Source organism: Canis lupus, chromosome 8 (genome assembly GCF_048164855.1).
Source record: "Canis lupus baileyi chromosome 8, mCanLup2.hap1, whole genome shotgun sequence".
NCBI classification, from domain to species: domain Eukaryota; kingdom Metazoa; phylum Chordata; class Mammalia; order Carnivora; family Canidae; genus Canis; species Canis lupus.
In genome coordinates this window covers 58,452,661-58,479,812 of record NC_132845.1, presented here as the reverse complement: position 1 = coordinate 58,479,812, position 27,152 = coordinate 58,452,661, and the positions used below count along the sequence as shown (strand labels likewise).

The following is a 27,152-nucleotide window of genomic DNA, read 5'->3' as shown; positions in this document are numbered from 1 at the left end:
CCATGTAGGGAGCCTGACGCGGGACTCGATCCCGGGACTCCAGGATCACACCCTGGGCCGAAGGCAGGTGCTAAACCGCTGAGCCACCCGGGGATCCCCAACCGCTCTTTTCTGAATACTTTCTTCTAGACCTCTTTCTCATGCTTGTTTTTAATCAGACTGAACCCACAATTTTAGATCCCCTTCCCTTAACAATTAACAGCAGCTCTCTGCCAATAAACACTTTCCTGTATTGTTTCCTAATTGTCAGTAAATGATCATTTTGTATTTCCTCAGCCCTCATTTTAACAACACGCTCATTTGATGAGCAGAACATGGTATTTTCTCATTGTAATTGACACGTACGTGTTTGAATTTTAATGAGTTTTACATTTCCTCCAACACTTTAGCCAGTAAATGGCCATGTTGGGCAAGCATCTACTTGGTTACTAGAGGTCTGCCGTGTTCCACTGACACACTCGTCTTTTCATTCCTTACATAGATACCGAGTTTTGGCGATTGGAGATGAAAAGGATCTAACCAGGAAAGAGGATGAACTTAATAGGTAAGCACTGATTTACCAACTGACTTTCCCTCAGCTGGTTGATCGGGCTGCCTGTGGCCCAGCATGGGTGCCACCCAGGGCCACCCTGCCGTCTTTGAAAATAAATTTGTACTAGAGCATAACCATGCCTGACCCATGTGTCATCTGTGCCACTTCCATCCTATAGCATCAGGATTGAGTGGTTACAACAGAGACCACACAGCCCATGAAGACCCCAAAATCTTTATTATCTGGCCATTTCCAAGAGAACCTTGCCAACCCTAGCCTCACCTATCAGTGGCCTAGCCTTAAGGCCCGTTGAGGAAAGGATTTGAATTCCCAGCCCATGACTTTCCACACAAAGCTCTGGTTAGAAAGCTCAGCTATCTTTTTCCTCATTGGATAACCAATATTCAGTTCGGTTTTAGCTCTGTATTTCAGTGAGAAGTTTCTTTGGAGAAAAACTTTTTAAGATGGACCGTGTGGCTGGGACAGTCAATAAAGTATGCAACTCTTGATCTCACAGCTGGGTAGATAGGCTGAAAAACTCTCAGCACTAACGACATTTTTTCAGTTGACAAACCTGTTTCCAGGGTATGGCACCCCTTATCCACTAAATGCAAATGTTTTTCCCTGCAAAAATTGACCAATTTGTAAAACCACCATTTGTTTTGTTCTGGTTTGTGAATAGCTTGGGCACTCGGGTCACTTTTGTGGGCTCAGATGCTTTTTCTAAATGAGAACCACATCCGCCAAGTGTGAGCAGTACCCACAGCCCACGGCCTCATGTGCTCTGCTGCCCACCCCACTGTCTTTCAGCGTGGATGACATCCACTTCCTGGTGCTCCAGAACCTGATCCAGAGCACACTGGCCCTCTCGGAAAGCCAGATGGAGTCCTGCCGGTCATTCCAGGTGGGCGGCGGGGATCCAGTGGCAGCTTCACAGCAGCGCCGTGGGGCTTGGGCCATCAGAGGCGGGAGCTGAAGGACGCTCTCACTTCTTAGCTGTGCAGTCTTGTGGGGATGGGGAATGATCTCCCCTGAGCCTCCCACCCTGACCCTTCTTTCATCTTCCAAGTGTGGGGACAGGATCCAGTGACCTCCAAAAATCCCTCCCAGGCTGAGGTTCAGAGTCTCATGTTAATGCAGAAAAGGAGGCAGAAGAGGAAGTGAGCTGTGGCAGAGCTGAGGGAGTGAATGACCCATACGGCTTATCTTCAGTCAGAACTTACACATGTTGAGCTGTTTTGATCACTAGAGATCACAGAGCGGGAAAACTCCCTTTCTGTGGGTCCTGGGCTTATCTCTCCCCTAAGAACGCGTCACAACTATCAGAATGTATTGCTGCCTTATCTTGGCCGAGTGAGGGTGGGAGGGAGGAAGGCAGTTCCCATTAACCCTGTCCTCAGCCTGGGGAAGTGACAGACACAGGAACTTGCATTTCAGAGCGTGAAGAAGCAGGTGCCCAAGGTCTCACCCCACTCTCCCTCAAACCTGTGTCTGTGTGGCTCCAGGGCCCCAGCAGACAGGTGCTGAGGAGGGCCTGCACTCCCCCCTCACCGGTACCCATGCCTCCCTTATTTCTAATGATCACATCGTTTAGCCCACAGGCCCCCAGCCCCAGCCCCAGAGATCGCAGAGCCTGACACATATGCTGCGGATCCCCAAGCACTCTGGTACAAGGGGTCCGCAGAGCACCCTGGGGGAGGTGGCAAGGTGTAGACCCAGCTGGGGCACTGCCTCTGTTCTTCAGGTGCTGCTGATTATTTTGGCCACAAAGGAGGTGAGGAGGACTAGGGGGAAATGGAGCAATCTAAGGGAAGTCGGTAGCCAGGTGTGACCCTCGTGCTTCAGAGCAGCACCCTAGCCTGCGGCCTTGTACAGCAGTGGCCAGGCCTCTGCCAACCCAAGACTGAGTGTGTATGTGTCATCTTTAAATTTGTCACCATGAGGTACAGTTGCTTGTCCAGCAGTGATGACATCTGGGCCCAGTCTAGCGGGAGGGTCCCCAGTCATCCCACTCTTGCTACCCTTGGTATCCTGGAGCATTTGGACCTGGCTTGCTCACGCGAAGTGTGCATGTTCAGGGCGGGAGGCTGATAGTGGTGCCTTGCCCCCTCCTCTCCATGCCCAAAGCCTATGTGAGCCTGAACGTGCCAGAGAACAAGATTGGAACAGGGTGGGGTCCGGCAGAGGTCCCACAGAGACAGCCCCTAGTCTGGCGCCTAGCTCTATTCTGTTGGACCTGAGCTTGTTTAAAAAAAAAAATTTTTTTTTTTAACTTACTGCCAGCATTGCCCATAAAAATCCCAATTTTCAACTTTACCCGTGACCATGTAGGGACCTTTTGGCTGTCCTGCCCAGCCGGGATTCGAGTCAGACAGGACCTGGAGATCAGTCCGACTGCTTGTCACAAGAGAAAGCTCAGCCCCAAAGTTAATGGCAAAAGCCAGGTCTCTGGCATCTCTGCCAGTGCCTCGCCCCCTGCATCATGCTGCTGCTTATCCTTCCTCCAGTTCCATTTCCAGCTGATGTCTGAGCTCTGGTGAGGGGGGGCGCGGTCACTGGCCTCATCACTCTCCTTGACCCCCAGGGGTGTGGGAAGTTGCATAAGAGAGCACCCAGGCCACAGCAGGTGGCAGGATGCTTCTTTAGTGACCTCCCCACCTGGCACTGAGCACTGGAAGGCCATCAGGGACAAGGTCAGGCCATATATAGGATCCCACTAGGCTCCCTGCAGCCCCAAGTTTCCAGGAGATGCACTGCAGGGCAGTGGGTGGAAATCTGGTGGGCTGGACCACAGTCACTCACTCTGTACATGTCTGAGCATGCCTGGGCCACGCCTGCAGTTGTTGGGGGAATATGCCCATCTTGTCATCTTAGAGAAGAGCTGAAGACACAAGGCTTTCCACGAAGCTGGATCCCAGCTTCCACATTCCTTCAGCAGGGAAGGAATGATGTAGGATAGTCCCTCTCCAGCCTCTTTTCCCTCTGCCCCTGCCAGTGCTTCCTCCTTTAGGCCTGTGCACCACTGTGATGTGGAAGCTCTCAAGAGAGAAATCATGATGGTGTGCAGGCCTCCTACTGACAAGACCCAGTGTGTGCCCAGACCCCTTCCAGCTCCAGGAGAACACGCTGTGCTGCCCCAGCACCCCGTCTGACCACCACTTTGGCTCCCTATCCCATGTCCCTCTGCAGTAGCGCAGTGGTGAGGTCACTGAACTCAAGGACAAGGCCTTGCTCTGTTCTTGGGCCCCAGCCCTGCCAAGTGGTATAGGCTCAGAAGATCCCTTGAAGTCAATATACCTCTGTCTTCTCTGCTGTCCATGGCTCTGGGGCCAACGCAGCAGAGAACCTTCCAAGCCTAAAATTCTCAGACCATGACCACATGTTTTCCTGGCCAGCGCTTTTGAGGAGACAGGTCTAGCAGGAACCTTCCTATGGTGTGGTAGATGCTAGACATTCACTCTTGGGTAGGCTGTCTGAGCCAGTGCTTTTCAGAAACTGGAATCATTGGGACTCTGCTGGCCCCACAGTACTTGGAGCTGCTCTTCCTCTGGGCAGAGTCCAATCTGAGCCATGGAGCCAGGGTGGTACGACCAGCAGGAGGAGCCTCTGCGACGGGCCAGACATTGCCTTCTACATTTGTGCTAGGTGCTGGGTGCCATGTGCCACTGCTGTGGCAGGGGTAGACCATTGCATCTGTGTTTCTGTGGGACTTCCTTTCTTGTGGGAGAGAAACAATGAGTAAGCGAATGAGGTCATTTCAGGTAGAGAGTTACGATGGAGAAAATAAAACAGGTTCCTATAATACAGTTGACTGCAGAGGAGCAAGATGGAGGAGGATTTGCTTTTTGAGGGGATATATTTGAGCTGAGAGCTAAATGTTGAGGAGTCAGCCTTACAAAAATTGAGGGAAGGTACTTTCCAAGTAATGGGAACTGCAAATGTAAGGCCTCCATGGTGGGGAGGCCTTGGCTTTTTCAGAAAAAGTAAGGAGGCCGGTGAGGCCAGAGTGGTGGGCAGGGTCCCACTCCCCGGAGTCCTTGTCAGGCGTAGCAAGGACTGGATGTTCCATCTACAGAGGGGGGCAGTGTGTGGGCTGATAGAAGCACCCGAGGCTTACTTTGGCTGGGTGGCTAAAGGACAGGTTGGGGGCCGGTGGCACATGGGGACGTAGGAGAGCAGTTAGCTGGAGGCTACAGTGAGGAGCAATGGTGTAGGCAGCATAAAGCAGATGTGTTTGGGAGCATTTTATGCAGGCACAGCCAATCAGGCCTACTGATGGGCTGGGCGAGGGCTAGGGACGCAAATGGTAGCAGAGGTGATTCTGCATTGACTCCCACTGCCCTTTTATCCAAAGACACAGGCGTGGGGTGCCAAGCCATCCCATGTCGCCAGCTGCCTGTCCTCTGTGGTGTCTGACCTGTGATGTGGGGGTGGAGGTTGATGGTCGGATTGCTGGCTTCCTCCAGGCCCTCCTGCCCGCACCCCCAGGAGTCTGCTCCAGCCTCCCAGCCCCTTGCCCCCATCAGTCCCTCCTGTGCACATGATCAGCTATAGCTTTTGTGCACTCACATATTCTGCTCCTCCCCCACCCCCAGCTGCTGGAGAGCCTTGCTCACCCATGGACTTGCTTTGTTGCAGACTTTCCGCCTGTACCGCGAGTATAAGGACCACATTCTCGTGAGGGTCTTCATGGAATGTCAAAAAAGGAGCTTGGTCAACCGGCGCCGTGTCAACCACATGCTGGGCCCAAAGAAAAACCGGGCTCTGCCCTTCGTGCCGATGTCCTACCAGTTGTCCCAGACCTACTACAGGTGAGCCCTTCGGCTGGGGCTGGGGCTGGGGCAAGGCAGGGCTCCAGATCAGAGGCCGGGCCACACCTTTGCTGCAAAGAGTAGCGCGTGGGAGTGCAAGCAACGGGATGTCGCTCTTCCTCAGAGAGCGTAGGGCTCAGCCTCCCAGGCTGCAGGTGCAGTGCACAGCTTCTGGAACCAATGTCTTCATCAACATCTGTGCTGCCTGCTCAGAAATAAGGGCAGGGTTCGAGGTGGTTTGTGTCAGGACATTTACTATTCTACAGGTACTGTGTTTCCCTTCTCCTATCAGATTGGGAAAAATAGAGTTTCTAACATGCTAATTAGCCCAGCGAAAGACACAGAGTCCTGGTCAGGCCTCACTGGCCGTTCTCACAGCTCAGAGCCACAGCAAGCCGTGGCTTGCAGGCTTACATGCTTCAGTTCGAAGCCATTCCGTATTTTCCAGATGCCTTCTGCAGGCACCAGCTGTCTTGAGTGGTGGTTTGGGATGCTGCCACTCTCCATAGCGCCCCCAACAGGTGCACTCCTCACAGCGTGGCCTCACGCCAGCAGCTGGCATGGCCGGCCTCTGTTACCTGCTTGGCATTTTATGCCACCAGTCTGCTTGACCACACGGAGGGCAAGTCTGTGAAAAGTGTTCCAGGAGTTTGGCCTTGGCTGGCTGCCTCCTTGTCAGTCCTCAGATCTACACCGAAGCTGTGGTCAGAAACAGAACAGCAAAATGGGGGGTGAAGGGTGGGGGGGTGGGTAGGCTTATGTATCCCTTTGCCTGTGACTCCAGACACTGGCACCTTTCTCAGAGGCCCCTCCCAAGTGAGGCTTGGTCTTCTTGGCCTCCCTGGGACATAGCCTGCTATAAGCTATGGGCTGGGAAGCACAAGATGTGAGTCTTAAAAAAAAAAAAAAAAGATGTGAGTCTAGGTCCGACAAGGCCGTTTGACCTTGACCTTAACCATTTCTCCCCTGCGACATTCTTGTCTATAAGCCAGGGGGTGGCATTCACGTCCGGTAGTCCTGGGTACCCCCCTGGGGCCCAGACCCAGTTACAGGATTGTGGGAAGTCACACTCTTGGACAGAAGCCAGGGCTGAACTCTGCAGTCGCCTCACAGAGACAGTGACATCAACACACACAGGTCCTGTCATCTCTACACAGGTTCAGGGCTTGCCTTGGCTAAAGATGATCATCACAAAAAATGCACTCGTCTTCCCCAGCTTGGCTTCTGTCTGTAGAAAATGCCTGTGAGGCACCACATATTAAGGCTAGGTGCAAAGACACGGCCCTGCCGTGAAGGTGCTCAGGTGAGCAGGGAGGACATGCACAGTTAGATTGAAACGTGGCGCCACTTGAGGCAGAAAAGAAGGCTTCGGGGGAAGCTGGGATGGACAGATTTGAACGCAAAGATCTGCAGGGCCCGTAGCCCTTCCACAGGAAGGCCTCCCACAATCTGTCCTCAGTTTGGACCTTACCACCTTTTTGTCCACGCAGGATTTTTATGTGGAGATTTCCAAGCACCGTTTGCACAGAATCATTCCAGTTTTTCAGTAAAATCCTGGCTGCCGGCAAGTTGGACCAGCCTGATACCTTCTCCTTCAAAGACGAAGATAATAGCAAGTCTTCCAATGACCTGGTAGCATTTTCTCTGGATAGCCCTGGAGGACACTGTGTGGCCGCCCTGACGCTTTTCTCCTTGGGCCTCATTTCCGTGGATGTGCAGATCCCGGAACAGATTGTCGTGGTGGACAGCTCCATGGTGGAGAACGAGGTCATGAAGAGGTGAGGGCGGAGGTGTCAGCAGGCACCGCTGGGGGCCTCGGGCACTGTGTGTCCTGTAGTGTCTGCAGTTTTATTTGTTCTGTCATCGGGTCTTTTTTCTTTTTTCTTTTTTTTTTTTTTTAATATTTTATTTATTTGAGAGAGAGAGAGCACAAACGGGGAGGGGCGGAGGGAGAGGGAGAAGCAGACTCCCCCTGAGCAGGGAGCCCGATGCAGGGCTCGATCCCAGGACCCCAGGGTCATGACCTGAGCTGAAAGCAGACGCTTAACCAACTGAGCATCCAGGCACCTCTAGTGTTTATTCATTCAACAAACATGTGCTGTATCTGCCTGTGTCGTGTCTGGCACCATGTGGCATCTAGGACATAAGATGGCAGGGTGTCAGCAGTGCCACTGGGAGTTCTCAGGACAGGACCTCACAGATCTGAGGGCTAGGGACTTCAGCACTGTGTCCAGTCCAATGCTTCGTGCTTGTGCCTTCAGGAGCAGGGGGAGCCAGAGGAGGGGTAAGGCCGGAAGGCGGCTTTGGCAGAGGTTCCTGAAGGGCTTAATAGCTAAGCTGGGATTTAGTGGAAAAGCAGACATTTTTTTGTATAGAAACTGGGAAGTGTTTCCAGGCAAAAGGAACAGCCGTTGCAAAAGCATAGGTACGTGAACAGGGGTGAAGGTGATCAGAGGAGGTGAGTCTGGAGCAGCAGTCCGCGCTGCCCTTCACAGCCAAATGCCTGGGGTGGCAGGAGAGAGTCCATAGCGACCACAGGCCATTGCTGAAGCCGGACCGCAGTGTTTTTTTCTCCTAGTTTGGGGAAGGACGGGGGCTTAGACGAGGATGACGATGAGGAGGAAGACTTGGACGAAGGCTCGGGGGGCAAGCGCCGGGCCATCGAGGTGAAAGCCCGCCAGGCTTCCCACACCAACTACCTGCTGATGCGGGGCTACTGCGCACCAGGCATCGTCAGCACCCGCAACCTCAACCCCAACGACAGCATTGTGGTGAACTCCTGCCAGGTGAAGTTCCGGCTCCGCCGCACCCCCACACCCACCCGGCTCTGGCCCACCGGTGAGTGTCGCCCCCTGCCATCGGCGCCCCAAGCCACTGGCCCCTGCAGACTGGGGCTGGACTGGGGCTGGGATGGAACCCAAGCCCCTCCCCTCCCAGGCCTTGGTCTTCTGGTCCTTGCCCCACTGCCATGTGCAGAAGTGTGCCACCATCAGGGGTGGGCATGTAAGGGGAAGCGTCTGGCCCCCCCACCCCCCGCCGGCCCTGGCCTGCTCACCAGGGCAGCCTGTCCGCTGTTGCTGGTTCCCTCCGGGGCTTTTGAAGTATGACTTTTGACCTCTTGTCTTGAAAGACAAGTCTTTGGCTTACGTTCATTATCTTCATCTCCTTTATTTCCATTCTTTACACTCTTTTTTAACTTGTCTATGAATTACCTCTGAAACTCTAAATATCTTACTTAAGCCTTGCTTTCCCATACCCCGAAAGTGAGAAGGTCTCTCCTCTCTCTTCCTCAAGTAAGGATATCCGGGCCCCTTGCCATCCCTGTGCTTCTCTTCCCCCCTTCCCACTCCCTCCCTTCCTGCCTCTGCCTTCCCAAACTCCTTCCCCTGCTGAGGTACATGGTGTTTTGTTTACTTTCTGTTTCAAAACCCCAGTTATTCTGTGCTCTGCCTGGAGTTTGACTCGGGCCAAGCCTGTGACCATGATCTTAGCAGAGCCAGGTTTTACAGGAGGCAGCACATACCAGCCCTGGCTACTGGAAGTTAACATGGGGAGCATAGAGCAGGGTTCCAGGGTGTCCTGACACACAAGCACCAGCAAGGCAAGGCCTAGGGCAGCCCAAATTCAGGACCCCTGTCTAGAGCTCCGGGCAGTGCTTCTCAGACTCCAGTCCCATTATCTTGCCCTTCAGTTTGAATCTTGAGCAAGAGAACAGTCCTGGCGCCCCCGAGAATCCCCACCACCAGGGGGCCACACCCTATCTTCCCAGAAGGTGACCCCTCACTGTTGGGGCGTGGTTGGTTGGTGTTAGAGCACGTCCTGTCTTGATGTTGCTTGTGCTCCAGCCTGGCTGATAGTGGCCCTCCTCGTCTTCACAGTCCCTTGTCTGGAAGAGCTGCCCATGGGCATCTCCAGCCTCCCTGACTCCTTCACCAGGCTGATTAAGAGCCAGGAGGATCCCTGCAGCCTGGAAGAGTTTGTCCACCAGGTGGAGCTGTGCGGCTATGAGCCTGGAGACGTGTGTGCCGTCTTGGAAGTCCACGGGGTCATTGCAGCCACAGGGTGCTTTGGGGTGGACAGAGTGGAGCTGAGCAAATGGTTCTCCGCCTTTGAGAGGACAGATGCTGAGCGCACCAGGACCTTCACGGACTACGTCCAGGTGAGCCGTGTTCTCAGGTCACATGGGGTAACCCACACAGAAGTTACAGCTCACTGGCCAGATGCACCCTGCAGAGGGCTTGGTTTGGGGCACATAGCATAATTAAATTCGTTGCCAAGATTAAAAACAGGGAATTGTGCATAAAACCCAGCTTTTCTGGAATGTTTGAAGGTTTGGCACACTGGGCCCCATTTCCTCAGCACTGGGACGGAGCCAAGTAGGGCCTCTGACTCCCAGATATCCTGCACCTGGCCCCTCAGGTCTCCCCACTGTCCCCACCTGGGTCCACTTTCACTGGGGACCCTTGAACCCAGAGAACGTCGTAACAGATGGACCCTTTAAATTGAGTGCCTGGGGACCCGACTCACCTTCCTGAGCATTGTCCATAGTTGGAAGCAGTGGAATACATGTCACTTATTAGTAATGTCACAGAACTGCCTGCCCTGCAGTGTTCGTGGAGGAGGAGGAGAACAGATACCAACGTTTCTGGTTACCAGACAAGTGTTCATGAGCACAGGACATGAGTAGGGTTGTCACTACTGTCCATGTAGTGGTGTTCCATCACTCCCATAACCAGAGGTGCCTCTGGAGCCCTGGAAAGCAAGCCAGGACGGGTTGGGTAGCTCCCTGTGTTCCCTGCTGCCCAGTCCGGGTGGCGAATGCTTACAGCGAACCCTCCCCAGAACTGCGTGACCTGGCGAGGAGTCCCAGTTCCAGGATGTGAACTGGGGCAAATTTCTCAAAGCCTGACTTATGGGTTTTTAATGTAGGAATGAAAAGAGAGTTGGCAGTGCACCCCCATGAGGCCCCCTGCATTGGTGCACAGACCCCGTGTGTCTCCCACTCTTCCTAGGATCTCTTGGAGCATCACCAGGTCCTGGAAGTAGGTGGCAACACAACTCGCTTGGTGGCCATGGGCTCTGCCCGGCCCTGGCTGTTGCACTCGGTGCGGCCGAAAGGCAAAGAGGAACATGTGTACCCACCAAGAGAAGACCCCCGGGCCCGACCCCAAGACAGGCCTGCCAGAAAGGACAGCCCCTCTGAGAGGCACTCCCAGGGCCCCCAGAGCACCAAAAGGCGTGCCAGCTGGACGAGCAGTGATGTGGCCAGTCAGGGCAGCGGTCCTGACCCTGAGAGCACCCTGAAGCCCCCTGCCAAGAGGCCCACGCTCCAGGATGTGCGCTTGGCCCCCAGCCCCCGGCCCATAGCAGAAGAGGAGCCAGAACCCCTGGCGTCTGCTCTGCCGGCAGCTCCCAGAGACGCCTATGTGGAGGAGCTTCCCCTGGGAGCACCAGAAGCCGGGCAGGAGGACCAAGAGGATACTGGGGAACCCAGGCTTCCAGGCCAGGAGCAGCTGAGCTGTCAGGACCAGTTCCCAGAAGGATCCGAAGACCCCAGAGGTACCGAGCAAACCTTGTTCCCTTCTCCCCCTCGCCCCACCTGCCCATCCTCTGTCCTCTATCCTCAGGCCGACACTGGGAACCTGCCACTGGCCACACAAGGCTGTTCACTCCAGCCTCACCTAGCCTCACAGGTCTTGCCTATTTCCACTTAACTGTTTCCACTAGAGGGCTTCAGGGACGCCTGAGCAGGCCTGTGAATGACAAGCATGGGTTCTGGAAAGCACTGTTGGCTGAAGGCACTTGTGTAAGGGCACAGCAGCCGGAGCAGGGGGCATCGCACCTCCTGTCGGGATTGGCAGGCGTGCAGGAATGGAAACCTGCCGTGTTCCTCTCCTGCGGCATGAATGCTCCTACCTCTGCTCAACACTGGCCTCTTCACGTGGTTTCTAGAGCTGTCTTTGTTTCCTTGGGGGTGTTTTCCTTAGGGGTTTATCCACACAGCTCTGTGGCCAGGGCTCCTGGGTGGAAGAGGAGGTGCTCACTTGCCCCCCCCCCCGGGGCCCTGGGAACAAGCCCCCCGCCCCGACCCTTGCACACCTGGACGCAGCCCTGTTTTGTTCTAGGCGCACTGGCTTCAGCCCCAGGGGCCTGTTGCGGGGGAGGGGGCTGGGGCTCTGTGAGGAAGGGGCTTGCTGTCCCATTGTTCGTGGCTTTAGCCCCAGAGCCAGGAGTACGTGTCGAAAGATATGGGCTCCCACCTCTTAGGTCTCGTGTCCTTTGCCTCTCTGTCAGGTTTGGCCGAGAGTTCTGTGGCTGGTAGCGTCTCCCAGACGACATGGGAAAAGTGAGTGTGTACCCAGATCCAGGCGGCGGGGTGCGGGTGTGAGGGTGGGAATCTATCCCCAGGGTCCCAGTAGGGAGCATCACAGGGAGATCTTCCACAGTCGGGTGCAGTGGTTCTTGGCCTGGGGACCTGGAAACGTGTGGGACTTTGGTTGTCCCACTGGCTGGGGGAACAAGGCAGGAGCTACTTGCAGATTGTGAGTGAGGGCCAGAGGTGCAGACTTGTGTGGGGGTCCATCTGGAACCATGGGCTTCATGGGAGCCTTCCTGGTGCAGGGGCGCCTCCTACACATGTGCATGTGTCCCTCCACCGGCCCCTCCCAGGGCCCCATCACAGTGGTCAGAGCCAGGTGTCCAGCTGGTCCTGGGCCCCTCCCGTGCCTGGACCCCGTGGCAGACCAGTCACTGGGGATAAGATGGGGACTGCTGTATAAGATACAGAAGTAGAGCTTCTACGTGCACACCTCTGTGAGCTTGGCCTGATGAGGAGTCAGCCGTTGCCCTGGGTCCCAGCTGGAGCTGGTAAATCCAGAAATCAGCTCTTCTCCCTCCCCTGCCAGCAAGGGGTCCTGTGGGGGACGTTGGCACATCACGGCCTTGATTAAGGCTGAGTGTGAGCGGGTCTCCTGAGCCGGTGACCCTGGGCCCTGGGGTTGGGACCCGTCATTCCGGATGGGAAGGAAGAAGTGGACGAGCAGAAGGTAACCGGCCCCCAGCCCCAAGACGCGGGCCAGGTGCCGACTGCCCAGAGCTCGGCATCCCATCTCTGGAGTGGGGGACCGAGCCTGCCCCCCACATGCCGCCCCTGCAGGGACTGCGAGAGCATCTCGTTCATCGCCCGCCCGTGGCGCATCGTGGACGGCCACCTGAACATACCAGTGTGCAAGGGCATGATGGAGGCCTTGCTCTATCACATCATGAGCAGGCCCGGCATTCCCGAGAGCTGCCTGCTGCAGCACTACCAGGGCGTCCTGCAGCCCGTCGCCGTGCTGGAGCTGCTCCAGGTGCAGCTGGGCTGGCCTGGGCTGGGGCAGGCCTCCCACCGCGGCTCCCTCCTCCGCTCCCTCCTCCTCGGCCCCTGCTTCAGCCTCAGGTTCAGCCTCAGGGCTTGGGGGGCAGACTGTCAGAAAATTCCTAGCTTCGGCCTGAGGGTGCCACAGGCTTAGCCCCAGAGAGCCGGGCAGCTCCCATGAATCCCTTAGTTCCTTCATCTCCCCGCTCAGACTTGCCCAGAGGGGTGAGCTCCCTGTCCCCCGAGGCTGCCAGGCCGACCACAATGAGCCCCACACCTGTCTTCCCGCTTCTGCCCTGTTAGCACTGACTGGCTCCCACCCTGCACCTCAGCACTCTCCCCTGGGCCCCGCAGCCCCCGCCCTCGTCCTGGGCTTCCTGCAGCTGCCAGGGTGGGACAGAGGACGCAGGCTACGAGTGTGCCCGTCACCCTGAGTGTTCCCTTTCTCTAGGGCCTGGAATCCCTAGGCTGCATTAAGAAGTGCTCGCTGAGAAGGCCCACAGCCGTCTCTCTCTTCTCCAAGCCCCGGGTCCTGGAGGCCCAGGAGCCCTCCAGCCCGAGCGAGAGCCCCACCGTGTTCTACGAGCCCACGCTGGACTGCACCCTGCGGCTGGGACGTGTGTTCCCCCATGAGATCAACTGGAACAAGTGGGTCCACTTATGAGGCACGTGCGGTCACCACGACCCCTTCCTGCGGAGGGAGTGACCCCAGGGGGCTCGTGTGCTGCACCCCGCCCGGTGCACAGAGACAGGTCTGTGCCAAGCCTCTGGCCTGGAACTTAGAAGAGGGCCACCTGTCCGCCTGTTCCGGGGTCCTTCCCGGACTGAGGGCCCTACCCGTTCCCACTGGGAGCTTTGTAAGGAAGGCTTGGGTCCCTGCTCTCCCTCTCCCTCTCTCATTCCCAGGGCCTCTTAGCCGTGGCTGCAGGCATGGATCCCACTCTCTCATCGCTGCCTGCCTTCTCTGTGGAACTGGGGTTGTGGTGAGTTTGAGAGGCTCTAGCAGGCTTGGCCTCCAAGGGCCTCCACCGTTGGGAACAGAGCTGCCTGCCTGGGGCCCCTGTGCCTTCCAGATGGACCTCAGCGTTGTCATCCTTTGGCCCATGAGGGGTTGTGAGCTTGCATGGCTCACCCCTCGCATTACAGATTCTTGCCACCATGGCAGGAAGCCCAAGGGCCCCAAGTGGCAGGGCCTCATGTAGGGTGTGTCAGAACAGGGGCCATGTGTCTTGCCACCCAGGGCCCCAACCGGGACTGACTGCTCTCCAGGCAGGACATCTGCCCCTGAGGCTGGAACTGAGGCACCCAGAGGGGAGCCTGGGGCTCCCTTGTTTACCTGGCAAGACACCCGTCAGTCCTCCAGCGGGGGGTGGGCATCTTTCCCGCTGGCTGGAGTGGAGCAGCCATGCGGGCCTGGGGTTGGTTTGTTCTTTTCACTTCTTTTCTCTTTAAACAAATACCTTGCATGTATTTATTTATTTTGTAATTAAAGTGAAGTAAAATGCATTTAGTTTGGTGTGTTTTCCTAAAGAATCGCTGATCCCCTGAGGGAGTCCCTGCTTTCAGCTGCAGGATGGCTGAAAGGAATCCGTGCTCCCAGTAAAACCACAGGAAGAGGGGGCCAGCCCGCCCTGGGCACAGCCGCACTGCCCGCCTCTGCTCCACAGCCCTTCCTCCTCCGCCGCGGGGCCCAGGCCTGTGTCTCCACGGAGAAGCTCGTGTGGGTGTGCCACGCAGGGCCAGGCCAGCAGGTCCCCGGGGTCACAATGATCTGGGTTGGGCAATGGAAGTTCTCTTTAGCCCTCCCCTCCCCCCACTCCCCTTCTTTTTCTTCCCTCCCTCCCTCTCTCTGTGTGTCTTTCTCTTCATCCCTCCCTTCTTTTCTTTCTTCTCTTCTTACTTTCCTATATGTATGTTAGCTGCCGACACTTTTTAAAAATTGGACATTTCGGGATCCCTGGGTGGTGCAGCGGTTTGGCGCCTGCCTTTGGCCCAGGGCGCGATCCTGGAGACCCGGGATCGAATCCCACATCGGGCTCCCGGTGCATGGAGCCTGCTTCTCCCTCTGCCTGTGTCTCTGCGCCTCTCTCTCTCTCTCTGTGACTATCATAAATAAATAAAAATTAAAAAAAAAAATTTGGACATTTCACATATTTTAAAAATTCAAACTTCTAACTTCTTAAAACCTGGAGAGATCCAGCAACACCACACAGGGCAGTAGGGGGTGGGGATTGTGGGACGTGCCCCCTCCACCGTCAGGTCTGCCCTGGCCCAGCCTCATGCCCACCAGCTTCTACCCCCAACAAAAGCAGCCCGCCTGCGCATGTTTGACCTCAGGGCCCCGTGTTTCTGTCCCGAGACCAGACTCTGGGGTGGTGGGGGGCAGGATGGAACACATGATGGAGAGTCTGAGAGTGAGCCCCAGCACAGCCACGACCTGGCCAAGTCTTACATTATTTTTTTTCTCTCTCTCATTTTTACTCAAGTATAAAAAGACTAGAGTTGGGGTTGGGGGGTGTTGAGATCAGATAGAAGAAGGAGTGTTCTCTGCTTTATGAACAGAAAATACTTTACAGATGCCAATTGTTTGGGAACCTGTCAAGCAGTGGAAGAAAGGTAGGGTTACGGGCACCCAGTCTCAACAACTCACATCTCCGATCCTTGCTTTTCCCATCTGAAAAATGGGGAGGGACTATCGCCCTCACAGGAGGACCAGAGGCACTGAAGAATACCAAGCGCAGGCACGGTTGATCTGGTCTGTCCCTGCACATGAGGGTTGGTTTGGGCCTGTGTTCTAGAGATTGGGACATAGGGACGAGGGGGGCAGTCCTTCAGTGGACAGATGGGCTTCTGTGATCATGGCTCCACATTCCACAGCAGCCATTCTGTGCAAGGGGGACCTGTTCTCTCCCTCCTTCTGCCCACCTGTGCATCTGTCCACGTCTGTTTGTCCATCCACCCATCCATCCACCCATCCATTCACCCACCACCCATCGTCTATCCATCTGTCTGTCCATCCATCCGTCCATCCATCTGTCTAACCACCCATCTGGAAAACAAGTGTGTATGAAGGGTGGGAAAGAATTCACATTTAGACTGAATCCCAAACAAAAGGCAGGGAGAATGAGCAGGGACACCAACCGCAGAGGCGCACACCCCATTCACCCTAGCTTGCCACTCACAGGAGGCTGGAACTATAGGGCCTGGACACCTGTGGCTCTGTGCTTCGTGTCCTGTTCCTCCCGCCAACTCTTTCTCTTTATTCCTAAAGATTTGTTTATTTATTCATGAGAGACACAGAGACACAGGCAGAGGGAGAAACAGGCTCCATGCAGGGAGACCGACACGGGACTCGATCCTGGGGCCCCAGTACCACGCCCCGGGCTGAAGGCAGGCGCTAAACCGCTGAGCCACCTGGGCATTCCCAGCCAAGTCTTTTGGTTCTTCTTCCTTTCAACTTACATCAGTGACGTGGTAATGCATTCTCTTTAAAACGCTTAGTACAGGTAAGACTTAAACCTCCAGGCTCCTTTCCCCTTAAGACCTTTTTCTTTGCATTTACACACATGTAATGTAAGGAAACATGGGCCTGATGCCATTTTTACATCAAATGTCCCACTGATGAAGCTCCCTGGGCTCCCCCAGCAGTGTCCCTGGCGTGCATGCATCAGCACATGGAGAGCCACCTCCCCCTCACCAGCAGGTGTGTCAGCACAGATGCTTGAATTTATTCCCTCCTTTCCCTGACGGTGGACACCACTGTTCCTGGTTCCCCCCACCCCGCTCAGCATCCTCCTCTGCCTTCTGAGCCTCTGCCTCCCTCCTGTCTTGCGTCCTCTCAGATCTTGCACCCTCCTGCCTGCTGCTGGGCCTCCTCCAGGTCCCCCTGCTCCCCTTCCTGCCTCCTTTCTGGCCTGGGCTGAGAGTGGTCTCCACCCTCTGACTTCCCCTGACTCCCCAGCCTTCCCTTGGGCCCTCGACCCGCTTCTGCCAGGGATTTTCCAGTTGTGCACGTAGGTGTGGGGGTATGTGTGGATGTGGATCTGTGTACAGACCTGTATGTGTGTATACGCGCTGCCCGTCTGTGTGTGCACGCGTGACCTCCCTGCTTACTGACATCTCCCCACCCCCACCGCCCAGTGCCCTGTGCACATCCAGCCACCCAACCAGAAGTCAGCCCTTGTTGAATTAAAATAGGAGCCTGTCAGTTCGCCTTGTGTCCTCATCACCATACTCCCGCTGCAGGGGGTCGCTCTGACCACTGTCTAGGGCCACCCGTATAAGCCACCTGACGCAGCCCTTGGCAGATGAGAGTCTAGAGCACAGAGCTGGAGGGCGCTGCCGCGGGGACGCCTCGGCCAGGTTCGAGCGGTCACCAGCAGGTGGCAGCAGCAGCCCAACGGCTCTGTTCGCGGCTGGTTCATTCTTGCTCTCCCGGTGTCCGCAGCAACCTGTCCAGCTTCGCTGTTGAGATCAGGAAAAGCTTGCTGGGACTGGGCCGGGGGGAGCGGTGGACTCGTCCACAGAAATGACGATAAAGCAATAACAACGCTCTCTGAGCACTTGCCGTGTGCCCGACACCATTCTTGGCCCTTTACACAGATTAACTCCTGCCGCGCCGCTCAGTATGCCCATTTGTGTTTGAAGGAACTGAGGCACAGAGAGAGAAAGTAAGTCACTTCTGCAAGCTGGAAGCGGGTGGGTGGATGTGCTGGCAGGCCAGCTCAGGCCCTGCAGCCCCAAAGCCTTCCCCCTCACGCCACTTGCCAGAGGTGGGGTTTGCTCTGGGGTGAGCAGCTGGCGTTACCCTAGGAGGAGACCCCTTAAACTGCAGAATGAGAAGGTTTCTTCCCTGGGGCCACCAATGTTAAAAGAAAACCCCTCAGATCCATTGCCACTAGGGATGGGGGAAAGACCCCTTCCTGCCCCGTGGTGTGAGCAACGGGAGAGGGCCCTTTGCTCCACATATAGACTTGCAAGGAGGCCCCGGTCTTCATCTCTGTGTCCCATTATCAGGCATTTCCAGGTCCGGGGCAGGTGGCTCCCTCCTGGGCCCAGTCCCCTCCTTCCTCTCTGCCTGCTGCCTTATTACTGATTGACTCACACGTCCATCCATCCAGCATCTGCTGAGCACCGGCTATGTGCCAGGCACTGTTCTGGGCTCTGAGACACAGCAGCAAATAAAACAGACAAAACCCCCGTGCTAGCGGGATCGACAGTAAACCCGACAAATCCGTAAGAGACCTAAGTTAGAGCTTAATATTATGAGGGAGAAAAAAACAAAACTAAGTGAGTGGGGCGTGGTGGTTTTGAATGAGGGGCCCCGCGGAGGTCCTGCAGCACTGACTCCTCTTGTTATCCTTTCGTGGCTTGATGTTTCCTGACTGTTACCTCTTCCTCCTGTTCTCCAGGTGTGATGGGCTCCCAGGAGGCAGGTTGCATGTGTTCACTGCTCTGTCTTTCCTGTCCCTGATTCTCTGACGGTGCTCCTGGGCGGCTGCCCTGGAAATGTGCCACACATGGTGCCAGCGGCCAGTCCCCACACCCAGTCCCAAGTGGGAGAGCAGAAGAGGCTTCCCCTCCAACAGGGGATCCTAGAGGAAGACACCCAGCTCTGCTTCCTTGTGTGGGCCTCAACCTGGGTGAGCCATTCCTCCGAGACACAGAGTTCCTCCCAGCAAGCCCAGGGGCTGGTGGCTGCCCCCACTTTAGGAGGAGGAAATTGAGGCTCAGAGACATCAGGCGGCCGGCCGCCCAAGGTCATTCATGAGAAGGGATGGAGCCTGGTCCCCTAGCCCCTTTGAATGTGGTCCTTCCTCAGGTTGGGAGGAGAGTCCTCCTTATGCTAGGACACTTCCCGCTGCAGGTGACACAAACCCATCTCGGACCCACTTAAAAGGGGAAACACTTCCCGCCGCAGGTGACACAAACCCATCTCGGACCCACTTAAAAAGGGGAAACTCGCAGCTCATCAGCCCAGTCAGGACAGGCTGGGTTATGCGGGGCTAACAAACAGCCCCCAGCCCTCCGTGGGTTACAACAGGGATTTATCTCTTGGTCATGATACACGTCCATCTTGGGTAAACCAGAGGCTCTGCTCTCTGCATTGCCTCACGCCAGGACCCAGGCTGATGGAGCAGCCACCAGCTCATCTGTCACAGTGCCCAGTGGCAGAGAGGAACAACACTCCAGAGGACATCACAACGGTCAGGTACCTGTTCTGGTTCAGAAGTGAGACTTAGCACTTCTGCTGACAACTCCCTGGCTAATCCCAGGGGGAGAGGGGAGACAGAAGACGAAGAGCTGCAAATATTTGGTGAACAGCATAATGACTTCCACACTCGTACCTCAAAAGTCCAGGGGGATATAGTTTCAGGCATGGCTGGATCCAGGAGCTCAAGAGATATTACCAGAAATCTATCTCCATTCTCAGCTCTGCATTCTTATATGTTGGCCTCCTCCCAGGTGAGCTGTTCTTTCCTGGTGCCCACAACCCCAGGCTAGTCCATCCCTACCACTGAGCAGTCCCAGCAGAAAGAGCGCATGGACCGGTTCAGGTCATGTGTAGGTCTCAGAACCAGTGGGGGGGAGGGGGGGAGGCGTGCACAGAATGCTCTGTCGGCCACTCCCAGCTGCCCCACAACGATGCTGCACGGACAGAAGCAGCAGGCACCTCATGGGCGTTTGCTAAGACTTTGTTCCCTCTTAACCTTGGTCCCTTTCGGCAGAGCAAGGGGAGGAAGAGCTGCATTTGGTGTCAGGAGACTAGAGTTCATGTTCATGTTCATCTTTAATCTGGTACATGACCTCAGGCAAGCAAGCCCCTGCCCGTTGTGCCCCTTCACTTCATTTGTCACAGGGACAGCCCTGCCCTCTCAGCCCCTGCAGATGGGAGAGAGCTGGCCCAGGAGTAGAACGTGGCTTCCATGCACCTGGCGTTGCTAACAATCCTCCTGACTCTTAGGAGACTCATTAGCAATTCTAGCCTGGACTCTGGGGGGCCAAAGAGCCACCTTCCCCATCTCCAGGCTCTCCCCTCTGTCACACCTCCAGGCCCAGCTCAAGTTCTTCCTTCTGCCCAAAGAGCTGGTGCAGCTAACAACTCTGATTCCTTTTTCAAGGTCCCAACAAACACCACCTCCTCCCTGAAGCCCACCAGCCCCTCCTGATGCCCCTCGGGGCTCCCATGAGTGGCATGCTGGGGCTGTCTGGATTAGCCAGGAGAGCTGATGACACACATCTCCTCCCAATCACACTTCGAGTTGTCAGGTTGGTAGCTTGGAATGGGCCATGGTGGAAGTGTCTACGCCGTGGAAGGAAAGCACACACAACACACTACAAATAGGGCTTGAGTGCCTTCTACGTGCCGGGCTGGAGGGAGGGCAGTGAACAAAATAGGGGATGTTGTTGCCCTCACGGAGCATCTGTTTGACTTACGAGCTTGGTATCTAGCAGCTGTTTCCACCCGTCCATCAGCGCTCTCCCTTCTCACCTTTCATTCTCCATCTATCCATCTGTCCGCCCACCAATGCAACCACCGGTCCCTCTGTCATCCACCCACCACCTCCTGCTAATCCACCCTCCCAGGAAGGCCAGCTCTTGCCTCCGTTTTGCACCCTGCAGATGAGCTGAGTCCCCTGCAGAGATGGAAGTGATGGGTACTCATGTCTGGTCCAGGCCAGAGCCCCCCACCAAGCCCCAGGCCTGGCATCAGCGTCCCGGGTGTCCCTTCCCCAGTGCCCTGGCCCAGAGCCCCGTGCACGGAAGAGCTGAGCTCCTTCCCCCAGGGAGCCGGCGGTTCAGGTGGCCTCTGGAACCCACTGCCCCCAAGAGGATGTGGAAACCACAGCACACCTTGGCCCAAGTGTCCCCAGGGTGACGGTGGGGGATGGTGAGAGCTGCTCACTTGTGCAAGAGCTCCCGTGTCAGACTCGAGCTCCCATCTGAGCCTCACTCTGGTCCCAAGTCAACAGCCCCACAGTTGAAACCATCAATGTTCTAGAACTTTCAGCACCAAGGACTCTCTCAGGGACTTCCCCCAACCACCCCATTTTACAGATGAATCACAGTGAGGCTTTTGGCAGGACTGACTTCCACCAACTTGTAGCTCAGACTCACCCAAGAGGAGAGACAAACCAGAGCTTTCTCCTTCAGGTCCTGCCTGGCAGCCTGGCCTCCTGGGAGAGATGGGCCCAGGCAGTTCCAGGCCAGGGTGGGGATGCCCCCTGGGGCTCCAAGAGCGAGGGCTGGCTCAATCGGACTCTCTGCCTCCTTGACCCTGCTTCCTGGTCTTGAAAACAAATGCCTGTGAAGGTGAGCACGCTGATAGGGAAGACAGTCTAGGTTCTTGTTTTGTTTTGTTTTGTTTTTTTAAGTAGGAGCTGCATGCAACCTGTTAGCACTGAGGTCTAGCTCCTGTCCAAAGCTGGTGTTCGGTTAGGCACCTTCAAATGTGGCTAAGATGTATTTTCTTAGCTTTTAATTCACATTTGAACAGACTCTCTGGGAAGTCAACAAGGGGCGCCTGGGTGGCTCAGTTGGTTAAATGTCTGCCCCAGAGCCCTGGGATGGAGCCTGCTTCTCCCTTTTCTCTCCTTCTGCCACTGCCCCTTCTTGTGCTCTATCTCGCTATCTCTGTCTCTCTCTCTCTGAAATAAATAAAATCTTAAAAAAAATCTTCAACAGAAACTTAACTGCCCCCTAATTCCTGGGGATGAGCAAATAAGATGCCTAAGGCACTGAGCGTGGGGTCATCGCCGCTGATTCCTTCCTGCCCCTCCCCCACCACGAGTGCCAAAGGAGGTCTCTTCCCCCCACCCAACGTACCTCAGAACCCCGCACAGGGTCTGGGCACGTACTTGTACCCGAGAAGTATTTATTGGGTGCATAGAGGGAATAACCAAGTGAGCAACAGGAACCAGAAAAAGAAATCTTGGCTGGTGGGGGCTGTTCCTAAGAGACGGGCTGACTTGAAGCCTGGAAACCCCCCGGGGTGCCCATCTGCAGGACGGGCAGCCCACTGGCGGGCGCCCAAGCCCAGGCTGGTTTCTCACCCCCGCCCACCTCCAGCACAAGCCTTGATCTGGGCCCCAGAAGGAAGGAAGCTGCATTTATTGAGGGTCTGCTCTGCTGCAGCCTGTACAGTGGGTGACCTCGCCAATTTCTCCCCAAGGTGCGTCATGCCACCTGCCACCCCAACACCGAGTCCAGACAGGAAACTCCAGCCCAGAGAGGGGAAGCGGCTTGCCCAAGTTGGCTCAGTTGGGATCCAAGCCTAGGTCCACAGGCCCCCACAAACCTTTCTGCAACCCAGGGTCACAGTGAACTCACCCCAACCTCTTCCCCTCCCCCTGAGGAATGAAAAAGCTCCTGGAGGCAGGATCTGCAGGGCTGGGACTGGTGCCCATCGCAGGTGGTGCCCTGGTCTATGCAGGCCCTGTGGGCAACACTGGACCAGCCTCTCAGCATGTGACCTGGGGGCTGCCCCCTGTCTGGAAAGGAGGGAGGCAGGCATCGTGTGCACACAGTGCCAGTAACGCACACTTCTCACATTCGTGCACACAGGGAGCTCCTGTAGGCACAGACGCGGGTGGCCTTGGGCACATGGTATCACCACGGGCATGCTCCATGTCCACGGGCACATGTGTTGCTCACACACACAGACACACCGGTGTGCACCTGGGTCACACATGCACACTGTCAACCAGGCTCAGGGGCCCTATCTTCACCGCACGGCCCCAGGGACCCCATCTCTGGCTCAGGGCCCAGTGGCTCAACCAGCTCTGGACAGCCCGTCAGCCTCACTCGCTGGCCTGGGGCCCTGGTCCCTCGGGTGGAGGGGCCATGACCACCCACTGGCGGAGGTAGCTCCTGGGGGGCCCTTCATCCCCAGCGCTGGTGAAGTCACACTCCACAGGGCTGCCACAGTCCGAGCCCGCGAAGCCACTGTCGAAAGTGTCCATGTCCAGGCCGGCGGGAGGCGAGCCCGCTTCACTGTCCGACACCCCTCGGGGTGGCCTGCCGCTCCAGGGCGGCCCCGGCGTCCAACCTGCCTCGTCCTCCAGGGGCAGCTGTAGCCTGTCGAGGAGGCTGCCCGGGGGGCCTCCCAGCCCGGCGAGGCCACCGGTTGAGACGCAGCCACAGGATAGGACCGTAGTCCCTGTGTCCAAGAGCGGATCCTCAGTGCCGGAGCCGGGCTCCAGGCTGGCGTCCAAGTTCAGGGCTGGGTAGCCGTCAGCCCCACAGGTGCAGGACCACGCACACGGCCCTTCTGTGTCTGCCACGGTCACCGTGTCAATGGACACAACGCCGTATGGCCGGTCCCTCTCCTGGCTATAAGCTGAGCCACCCACGCTGCCGGCAGTGGAGGGGGCTGGGACCCAGAAGCCCCCCAGCTCGGGCCCCCCGTCGGCTTCCAGCAGGTCCGTGGGCTCCGGCAGCTGCGTGGACTCCAGCCCCTTGCTGGCGCTCTGCGCAGGGCAGCAGTAGTACAGCTCCAGGGAGGAGAGCGCCTCGGGGCTCCGGGGGCCCAGCTCCAGGCTGGAGGCGGTGAAGCGTGCACCCACCCATTTCTGTGAGGGAGGAAGGGGGGACGGTCATGACGGGATGGGTGCAAGGAGGGTATGGACAGACACAGAGACACCACGAGGGGAAAAAGAGAGTGCCAGGGGTCAGAACCGTGGTGCGCCCCTATCCAGGGACGCTCCTCACCACTGTCCCTCTGTCCACCTGCAGGAGGAGCCACAGCCCTCCGTAGCCTGTCCGACAATCCATGCTCGGTGGCCTGGGGTCTGCATAGGGCCTGGGTCGGGGGCCAAGCTTCCTGAGCTTATAGGGACATAGGGGGCGGGAGGGCCTGAGCTCTGGGTGACAGAACCACCACTGGCCCCCTGTTTCATTTCCTCTGGGACAGTCCTTGAAAACTAACATCCTCCTGCTGGTGTCCCCACAAGAGTGGACACTTGGCAGGGGCAGTAGCCTCAACTAATCCTTCTGGTCACAGTCATCCCTGGAGGCTCACAGGGTGCCTCAGTTTGTAGGTACCCAATAAATGTTTATTAACCAAATGAACACGAGGAGTCAATCAGTGACAAGCCACTTAGAAAGGCCTCCGGGTGCTTGGTGGGTAAGGGATGTGAGGCGACAGCGGCCCCCACGCCCTCGCTGGCCAGGGGTCCCACTCATGACACAGGTCCCCATCTGACAGTCTCAGGCAGTGAAACCCCCTAAGAACCAGAATCCCCCTCGTTTTGAGCCTAGTGCCTCAGAAAATATCTGAGGGTGGGGACGTCTGGGTGGCTCAGTGGTCGAGCATCTGCCTTCAGCTCAGGGCGCGATCCCGGGGTCCTGGGATCGAGTCCCGCATTGAGCTCCCTGCATGGAGCTGCTTCTCCCTCTGCCTGTGTCTCTCATGAATAAATAAATAAAATCTTTAAATAAAAAAAAAAAAGAAAACATCTCAGGACCCCGATGAGGCCCCCCATCTGCCAGCAGCGCCCACTCCACAGGCTGTAGTGAGGAGCAGATGCGTTCACATCTCTGACGCTCCCCGCAGCGTGCCGGGCACCCGTTCCGTGAGCATCGGGGAAGTAAACACCAGATCGTTGTGGTCTCTGAGCTTCCGAAACGGTACAGAGGAAGCAGGAAAGTCTCTCTCCCGGGGAGGGGGGGTCCAGGCTGCTCCCCTGCTCCCCGCTCTGAGCCTCCGTCTCCCCAGGGTGCCCTGTGGATGATGGAGCAGCCCCTCCCTGGGGGGCGGGGGGCAATCAGGGTGGAAGGGGCAGAAGGCAGAGGGCGCTCGGTGCAGGTGCAGCGCCGGGCAGACAGCAGGAGCTCAGCCGGGCTCTGGTCCGCGTTTCCTGACATCCAGGCTCGGCTGGAGTGGGCGGGCTGCCCCCTCCCCTGGCCCCACCAGTCACCACATCCTCTCTGCGGCGGGCCCTCCCACGCTGGGTGGGTGTTGAGCGGTAAATGGGCACAGACAACCGTGGGTGCCGGCGGGTGATGGGTGGTTGGGGCTCGGCAGGGGCGTAGTTTGCAGGTGGGGCCATCCACACCCTTCCCAGAACCTGCTCCGTCTCTACCTCCCTCCCAGGGCTTCTGACAAAGGACCAGGAGGCCGGTGTGTGGCTCCGGCCACCACCCGGCCCGCCCCCTCCCCCAAACGACATCCCGGTTGGGAGACGCTGCCTGATTCTGTGTCATTCTTATGCCAGTTCTGCCCCCACCCGGATTATTTCCTGCACTTTGCAGGTGCGGAGACGGAGGCCAGGCTGGGGCCTGCAGGGTGCGGCTGGGGTCCTGGGGCGGTGGAGCTCAGCTCCCAGAGGGCAGAGGCTCCGCGGGCGCAGCAGGGGCGGGCGGGCACTCACCTTGAAGTCCCCGCTGTGGCCCACGTAGAGGGGCTGGAAGAACTTCTGCGGGCTGGGCACCTGCCCCCACACCTTCTTCCACAGCCTGGGGGGCGGAGACCAGGTGAGCCCTCACCGTCCCCGCAGGGGGAGCAGCCTGCACCCCCCCAGCTCAGGGGCTCCCCAGCTTTGTCCTGCAGGAGACTCGGCCCCTCCCAAAGCTCACCCATGCACCTCCCTCCCACCCCTCTGCCCCAGGGCCTCAGTTTCCACATCCCTAAAATGGGGGCAGCAAGTCTGGTGAGGGTGCCTGGGGGTTGAGTGCTTGGCTGCCTGTTCCGTGCTGAGCCTCAACTTCCTCCTCTACAACTGAGGATGAGCAGACAGCCAGTTCCACGGGGCGTCTGCACAGCACCCCAGGACCTCGACAGCGCGACAGCGCGACAGCGCCCCGTGATACTCATTATCATTCGGATCGCTCTCCGTCCCCCTCTAGCCTCTCTGCCTCCGTCTTTGCCAAAACCTCTGAATGAAGATGAACAAATTGTGCTGATCCCCTCCCCTCCCCTTCACCCACCCCACCCCACACACCCCCCTCCCAGGGCTCAGCAAACCCTCACTGCAGCGCTTGCCTCCAGGGGAGCTTTAGGTTATCATTTTAATCAGTGGCAACATTCAGCAGAAACCCGGTATATAAATGGATGAAAGCAAGAGCCCTGGTTGGAGCAGAAGGGCGGGGGTGGCAGGGTGTGGACGATCACACCAACCCTTTGCCACCACCACCGCCCCCACCCCGTGCCCCTTGGGACGCAAAGCATAAAATTCGCTGGACAAGATCATAGCCCAGGTCCCTGTCCTGAGCACGGGCTCAAAATCTACTGCCTCACTTCAGAGCCGCGCGGCCTCGGGCAAGCTCTCTGAAAGCTCCGCAGCCCTTGGCCTTCCCCTGTCGCCCAGGGGAGGGGAGTACCAGATGTCCTGCTCATGAGGTTGGGTAAACAGGAGCTGTTTCCCATTATCAGTGTCTCGACGCCAGGTTGTGTTCCCCCAACCCTGGGCAGCCCCAGAGAGGCTTGTGGCCCAGCCCCACCCGCTCCCTGCCTCCCTGCCTCCCTGGCCTCACCTCCAAGGCAGGTGGATCTTCAGGCCTAAGAAGACGAGGATGGGGAGTATGATGACCAGGAGGAGGTAGAGCAGGTACGTGTGCTGGCTTCCCTTTATCTCTGGGAGGGAACAGACACTGGGTAACGTGGAACCAACCTCTAACCAGACGCCACGTGGGGCGGGTGCAGTGGGCACGGGGTCCGGGCAGGTGCCTTGCAGTGAGGTGGTCTGGGTTCCTGCTCCCACCCCCACCCCAGGCAAGCGACACTCCAACCCTCTGGGCCTCCGTGTTCCCACCCGCAAAATGGAGATGGTCGTGCACAGAGTTAGGAGGAGCAGCAAGCGCCCGCCGGGAGTCACGCCTACCTTCCGGCTGGGTGTGAAAGGTGACGGAGTCACTCCACTCGCTCCAGGTCCCCTGGAAGTTGGAGCCGGGCTGGGGCCCTGCGCGCACCTGGAGCTCGTAGCTCGAGTCACCCTGGAACTCCAAGGGGAGGAGAGAGACGCTTCTCGAGTCCACGGAGATCAGCTTTCTCCCCGGGCTCTGCCGGCACAGGGAGAGGACGCACGGGTCAGGACCAGCCAGGCCAGCCCCGCCTCCAGCAGAAGCACCACGAAGGGGCCGAGCGTCCCCTGCCACAGGACCCAGGCTCAGCTTGAGTCGCGGCCACTCGGGTGTGGGCGGTTCAGAGCCACGGGCGCCGCCTGAACCTCGTTTCTCTCTGACCGACCCCAGCTCTCCCCTCACTGTCCCGGCTGGGGCCCTGCCCTGCGAGGACCTGGATGGTCCCGGGAGCAGGATGGCCCCTCCTGGGAATCTTTAACCGGCAGCATTCCAGACAGCGGACACTTTGTGGACTGTCCCTCTGTGCACCTTCTCAAGAGCGGGCATTTCTGGAAGCCTTCGACCGCAGGCATCTCAGCCGTGGATACCTCTGGAAGTCTTCCACAGGGGACATTCCAAACAGCCGCATGTATGAAATGCTTCAACTGGGCCC

The 27,152-nt window shown here is 57.3% G+C and overlaps 2 protein-coding genes and 1 long non-coding RNA gene across 6 annotated transcripts in view; 2 read left to right on the top strand and 1 right to left on the bottom strand.

Annotated features, from left to right (window-relative positions):
* GTF3C1 (general transcription factor IIIC subunit 1) overlaps positions 1-14,206 on the top strand; it is a 73,417-nt gene extending 59,211 nt beyond the window's left edge. For both annotated transcript variants that reach the window (XM_072836270.1, XM_072836269.1), the window contains 10 exons: positions 482-544; positions 1,343-1,436; positions 5,171-5,343; positions 6,834-7,121; positions 7,922-8,181; positions 9,222-9,502; positions 10,356-10,902; positions 11,638-11,689; positions 12,500-12,692; positions 13,152-14,206. In XM_072836270.1, the coding sequence (XP_072692371.1) occupies positions 482-544; positions 1,343-1,436; positions 5,171-5,343; positions 6,834-7,121; positions 7,922-8,181; positions 9,222-9,502; positions 10,356-10,902; positions 11,638-11,689; positions 12,500-12,692; positions 13,152-13,364 (2,164 nt within the window). In that variant the 3' untranslated portion in view covers positions 13,365-14,206. The remainder of the gene's footprint in view (positions 1-481; positions 545-1,342; positions 1,437-5,170; positions 5,344-6,833; positions 7,122-7,921; positions 8,182-9,221; positions 9,503-10,355; positions 10,903-11,637; positions 11,690-12,499; positions 12,693-13,151) is intronic.
* Positions 14,207-16,880: 2,674 nt separating this feature from the next.
* LOC140638627 (uncharacterized) lies at positions 16,881-21,052 on the top strand. Of its 2 annotated transcripts, XR_012035657.1 has the most exons (5): positions 16,881-17,370; positions 18,112-18,342; positions 18,821-19,498; positions 19,822-19,969; positions 20,855-21,052. It is a non-coding gene; the product is annotated as an uncharacterized lncRNA (long non-coding RNA). The 2 variants fall into 2 exon arrangements; XR_012035656.1 differs by having other exon boundaries at positions 18,112-19,498.
* A 506-nt stretch (positions 21,053-21,558) lies between these two features.
* The window catches only part of IL21R (interleukin 21 receptor), a 35,640-nt gene continuing 30,046 nt past the window's right edge, over positions 21,559-27,152 (bottom strand). For both annotated transcript variants that reach the window (XM_072836268.1, XM_072836267.1), the window contains 4 exons: positions 26,521-26,698; positions 26,174-26,273; positions 25,072-25,156; positions 21,559-23,271 (listed from right to left, as the gene is read on the bottom strand). In XM_072836268.1, the coding sequence (XP_072692369.1) occupies positions 22,501-23,271; positions 25,072-25,156; positions 26,174-26,273; positions 26,521-26,698 (1,134 nt within the window). In that variant the 3' untranslated portion in view covers positions 21,559-22,500. The remainder of the gene's footprint in view (positions 23,272-25,071; positions 25,157-26,173; positions 26,274-26,520; positions 26,699-27,152) is intronic.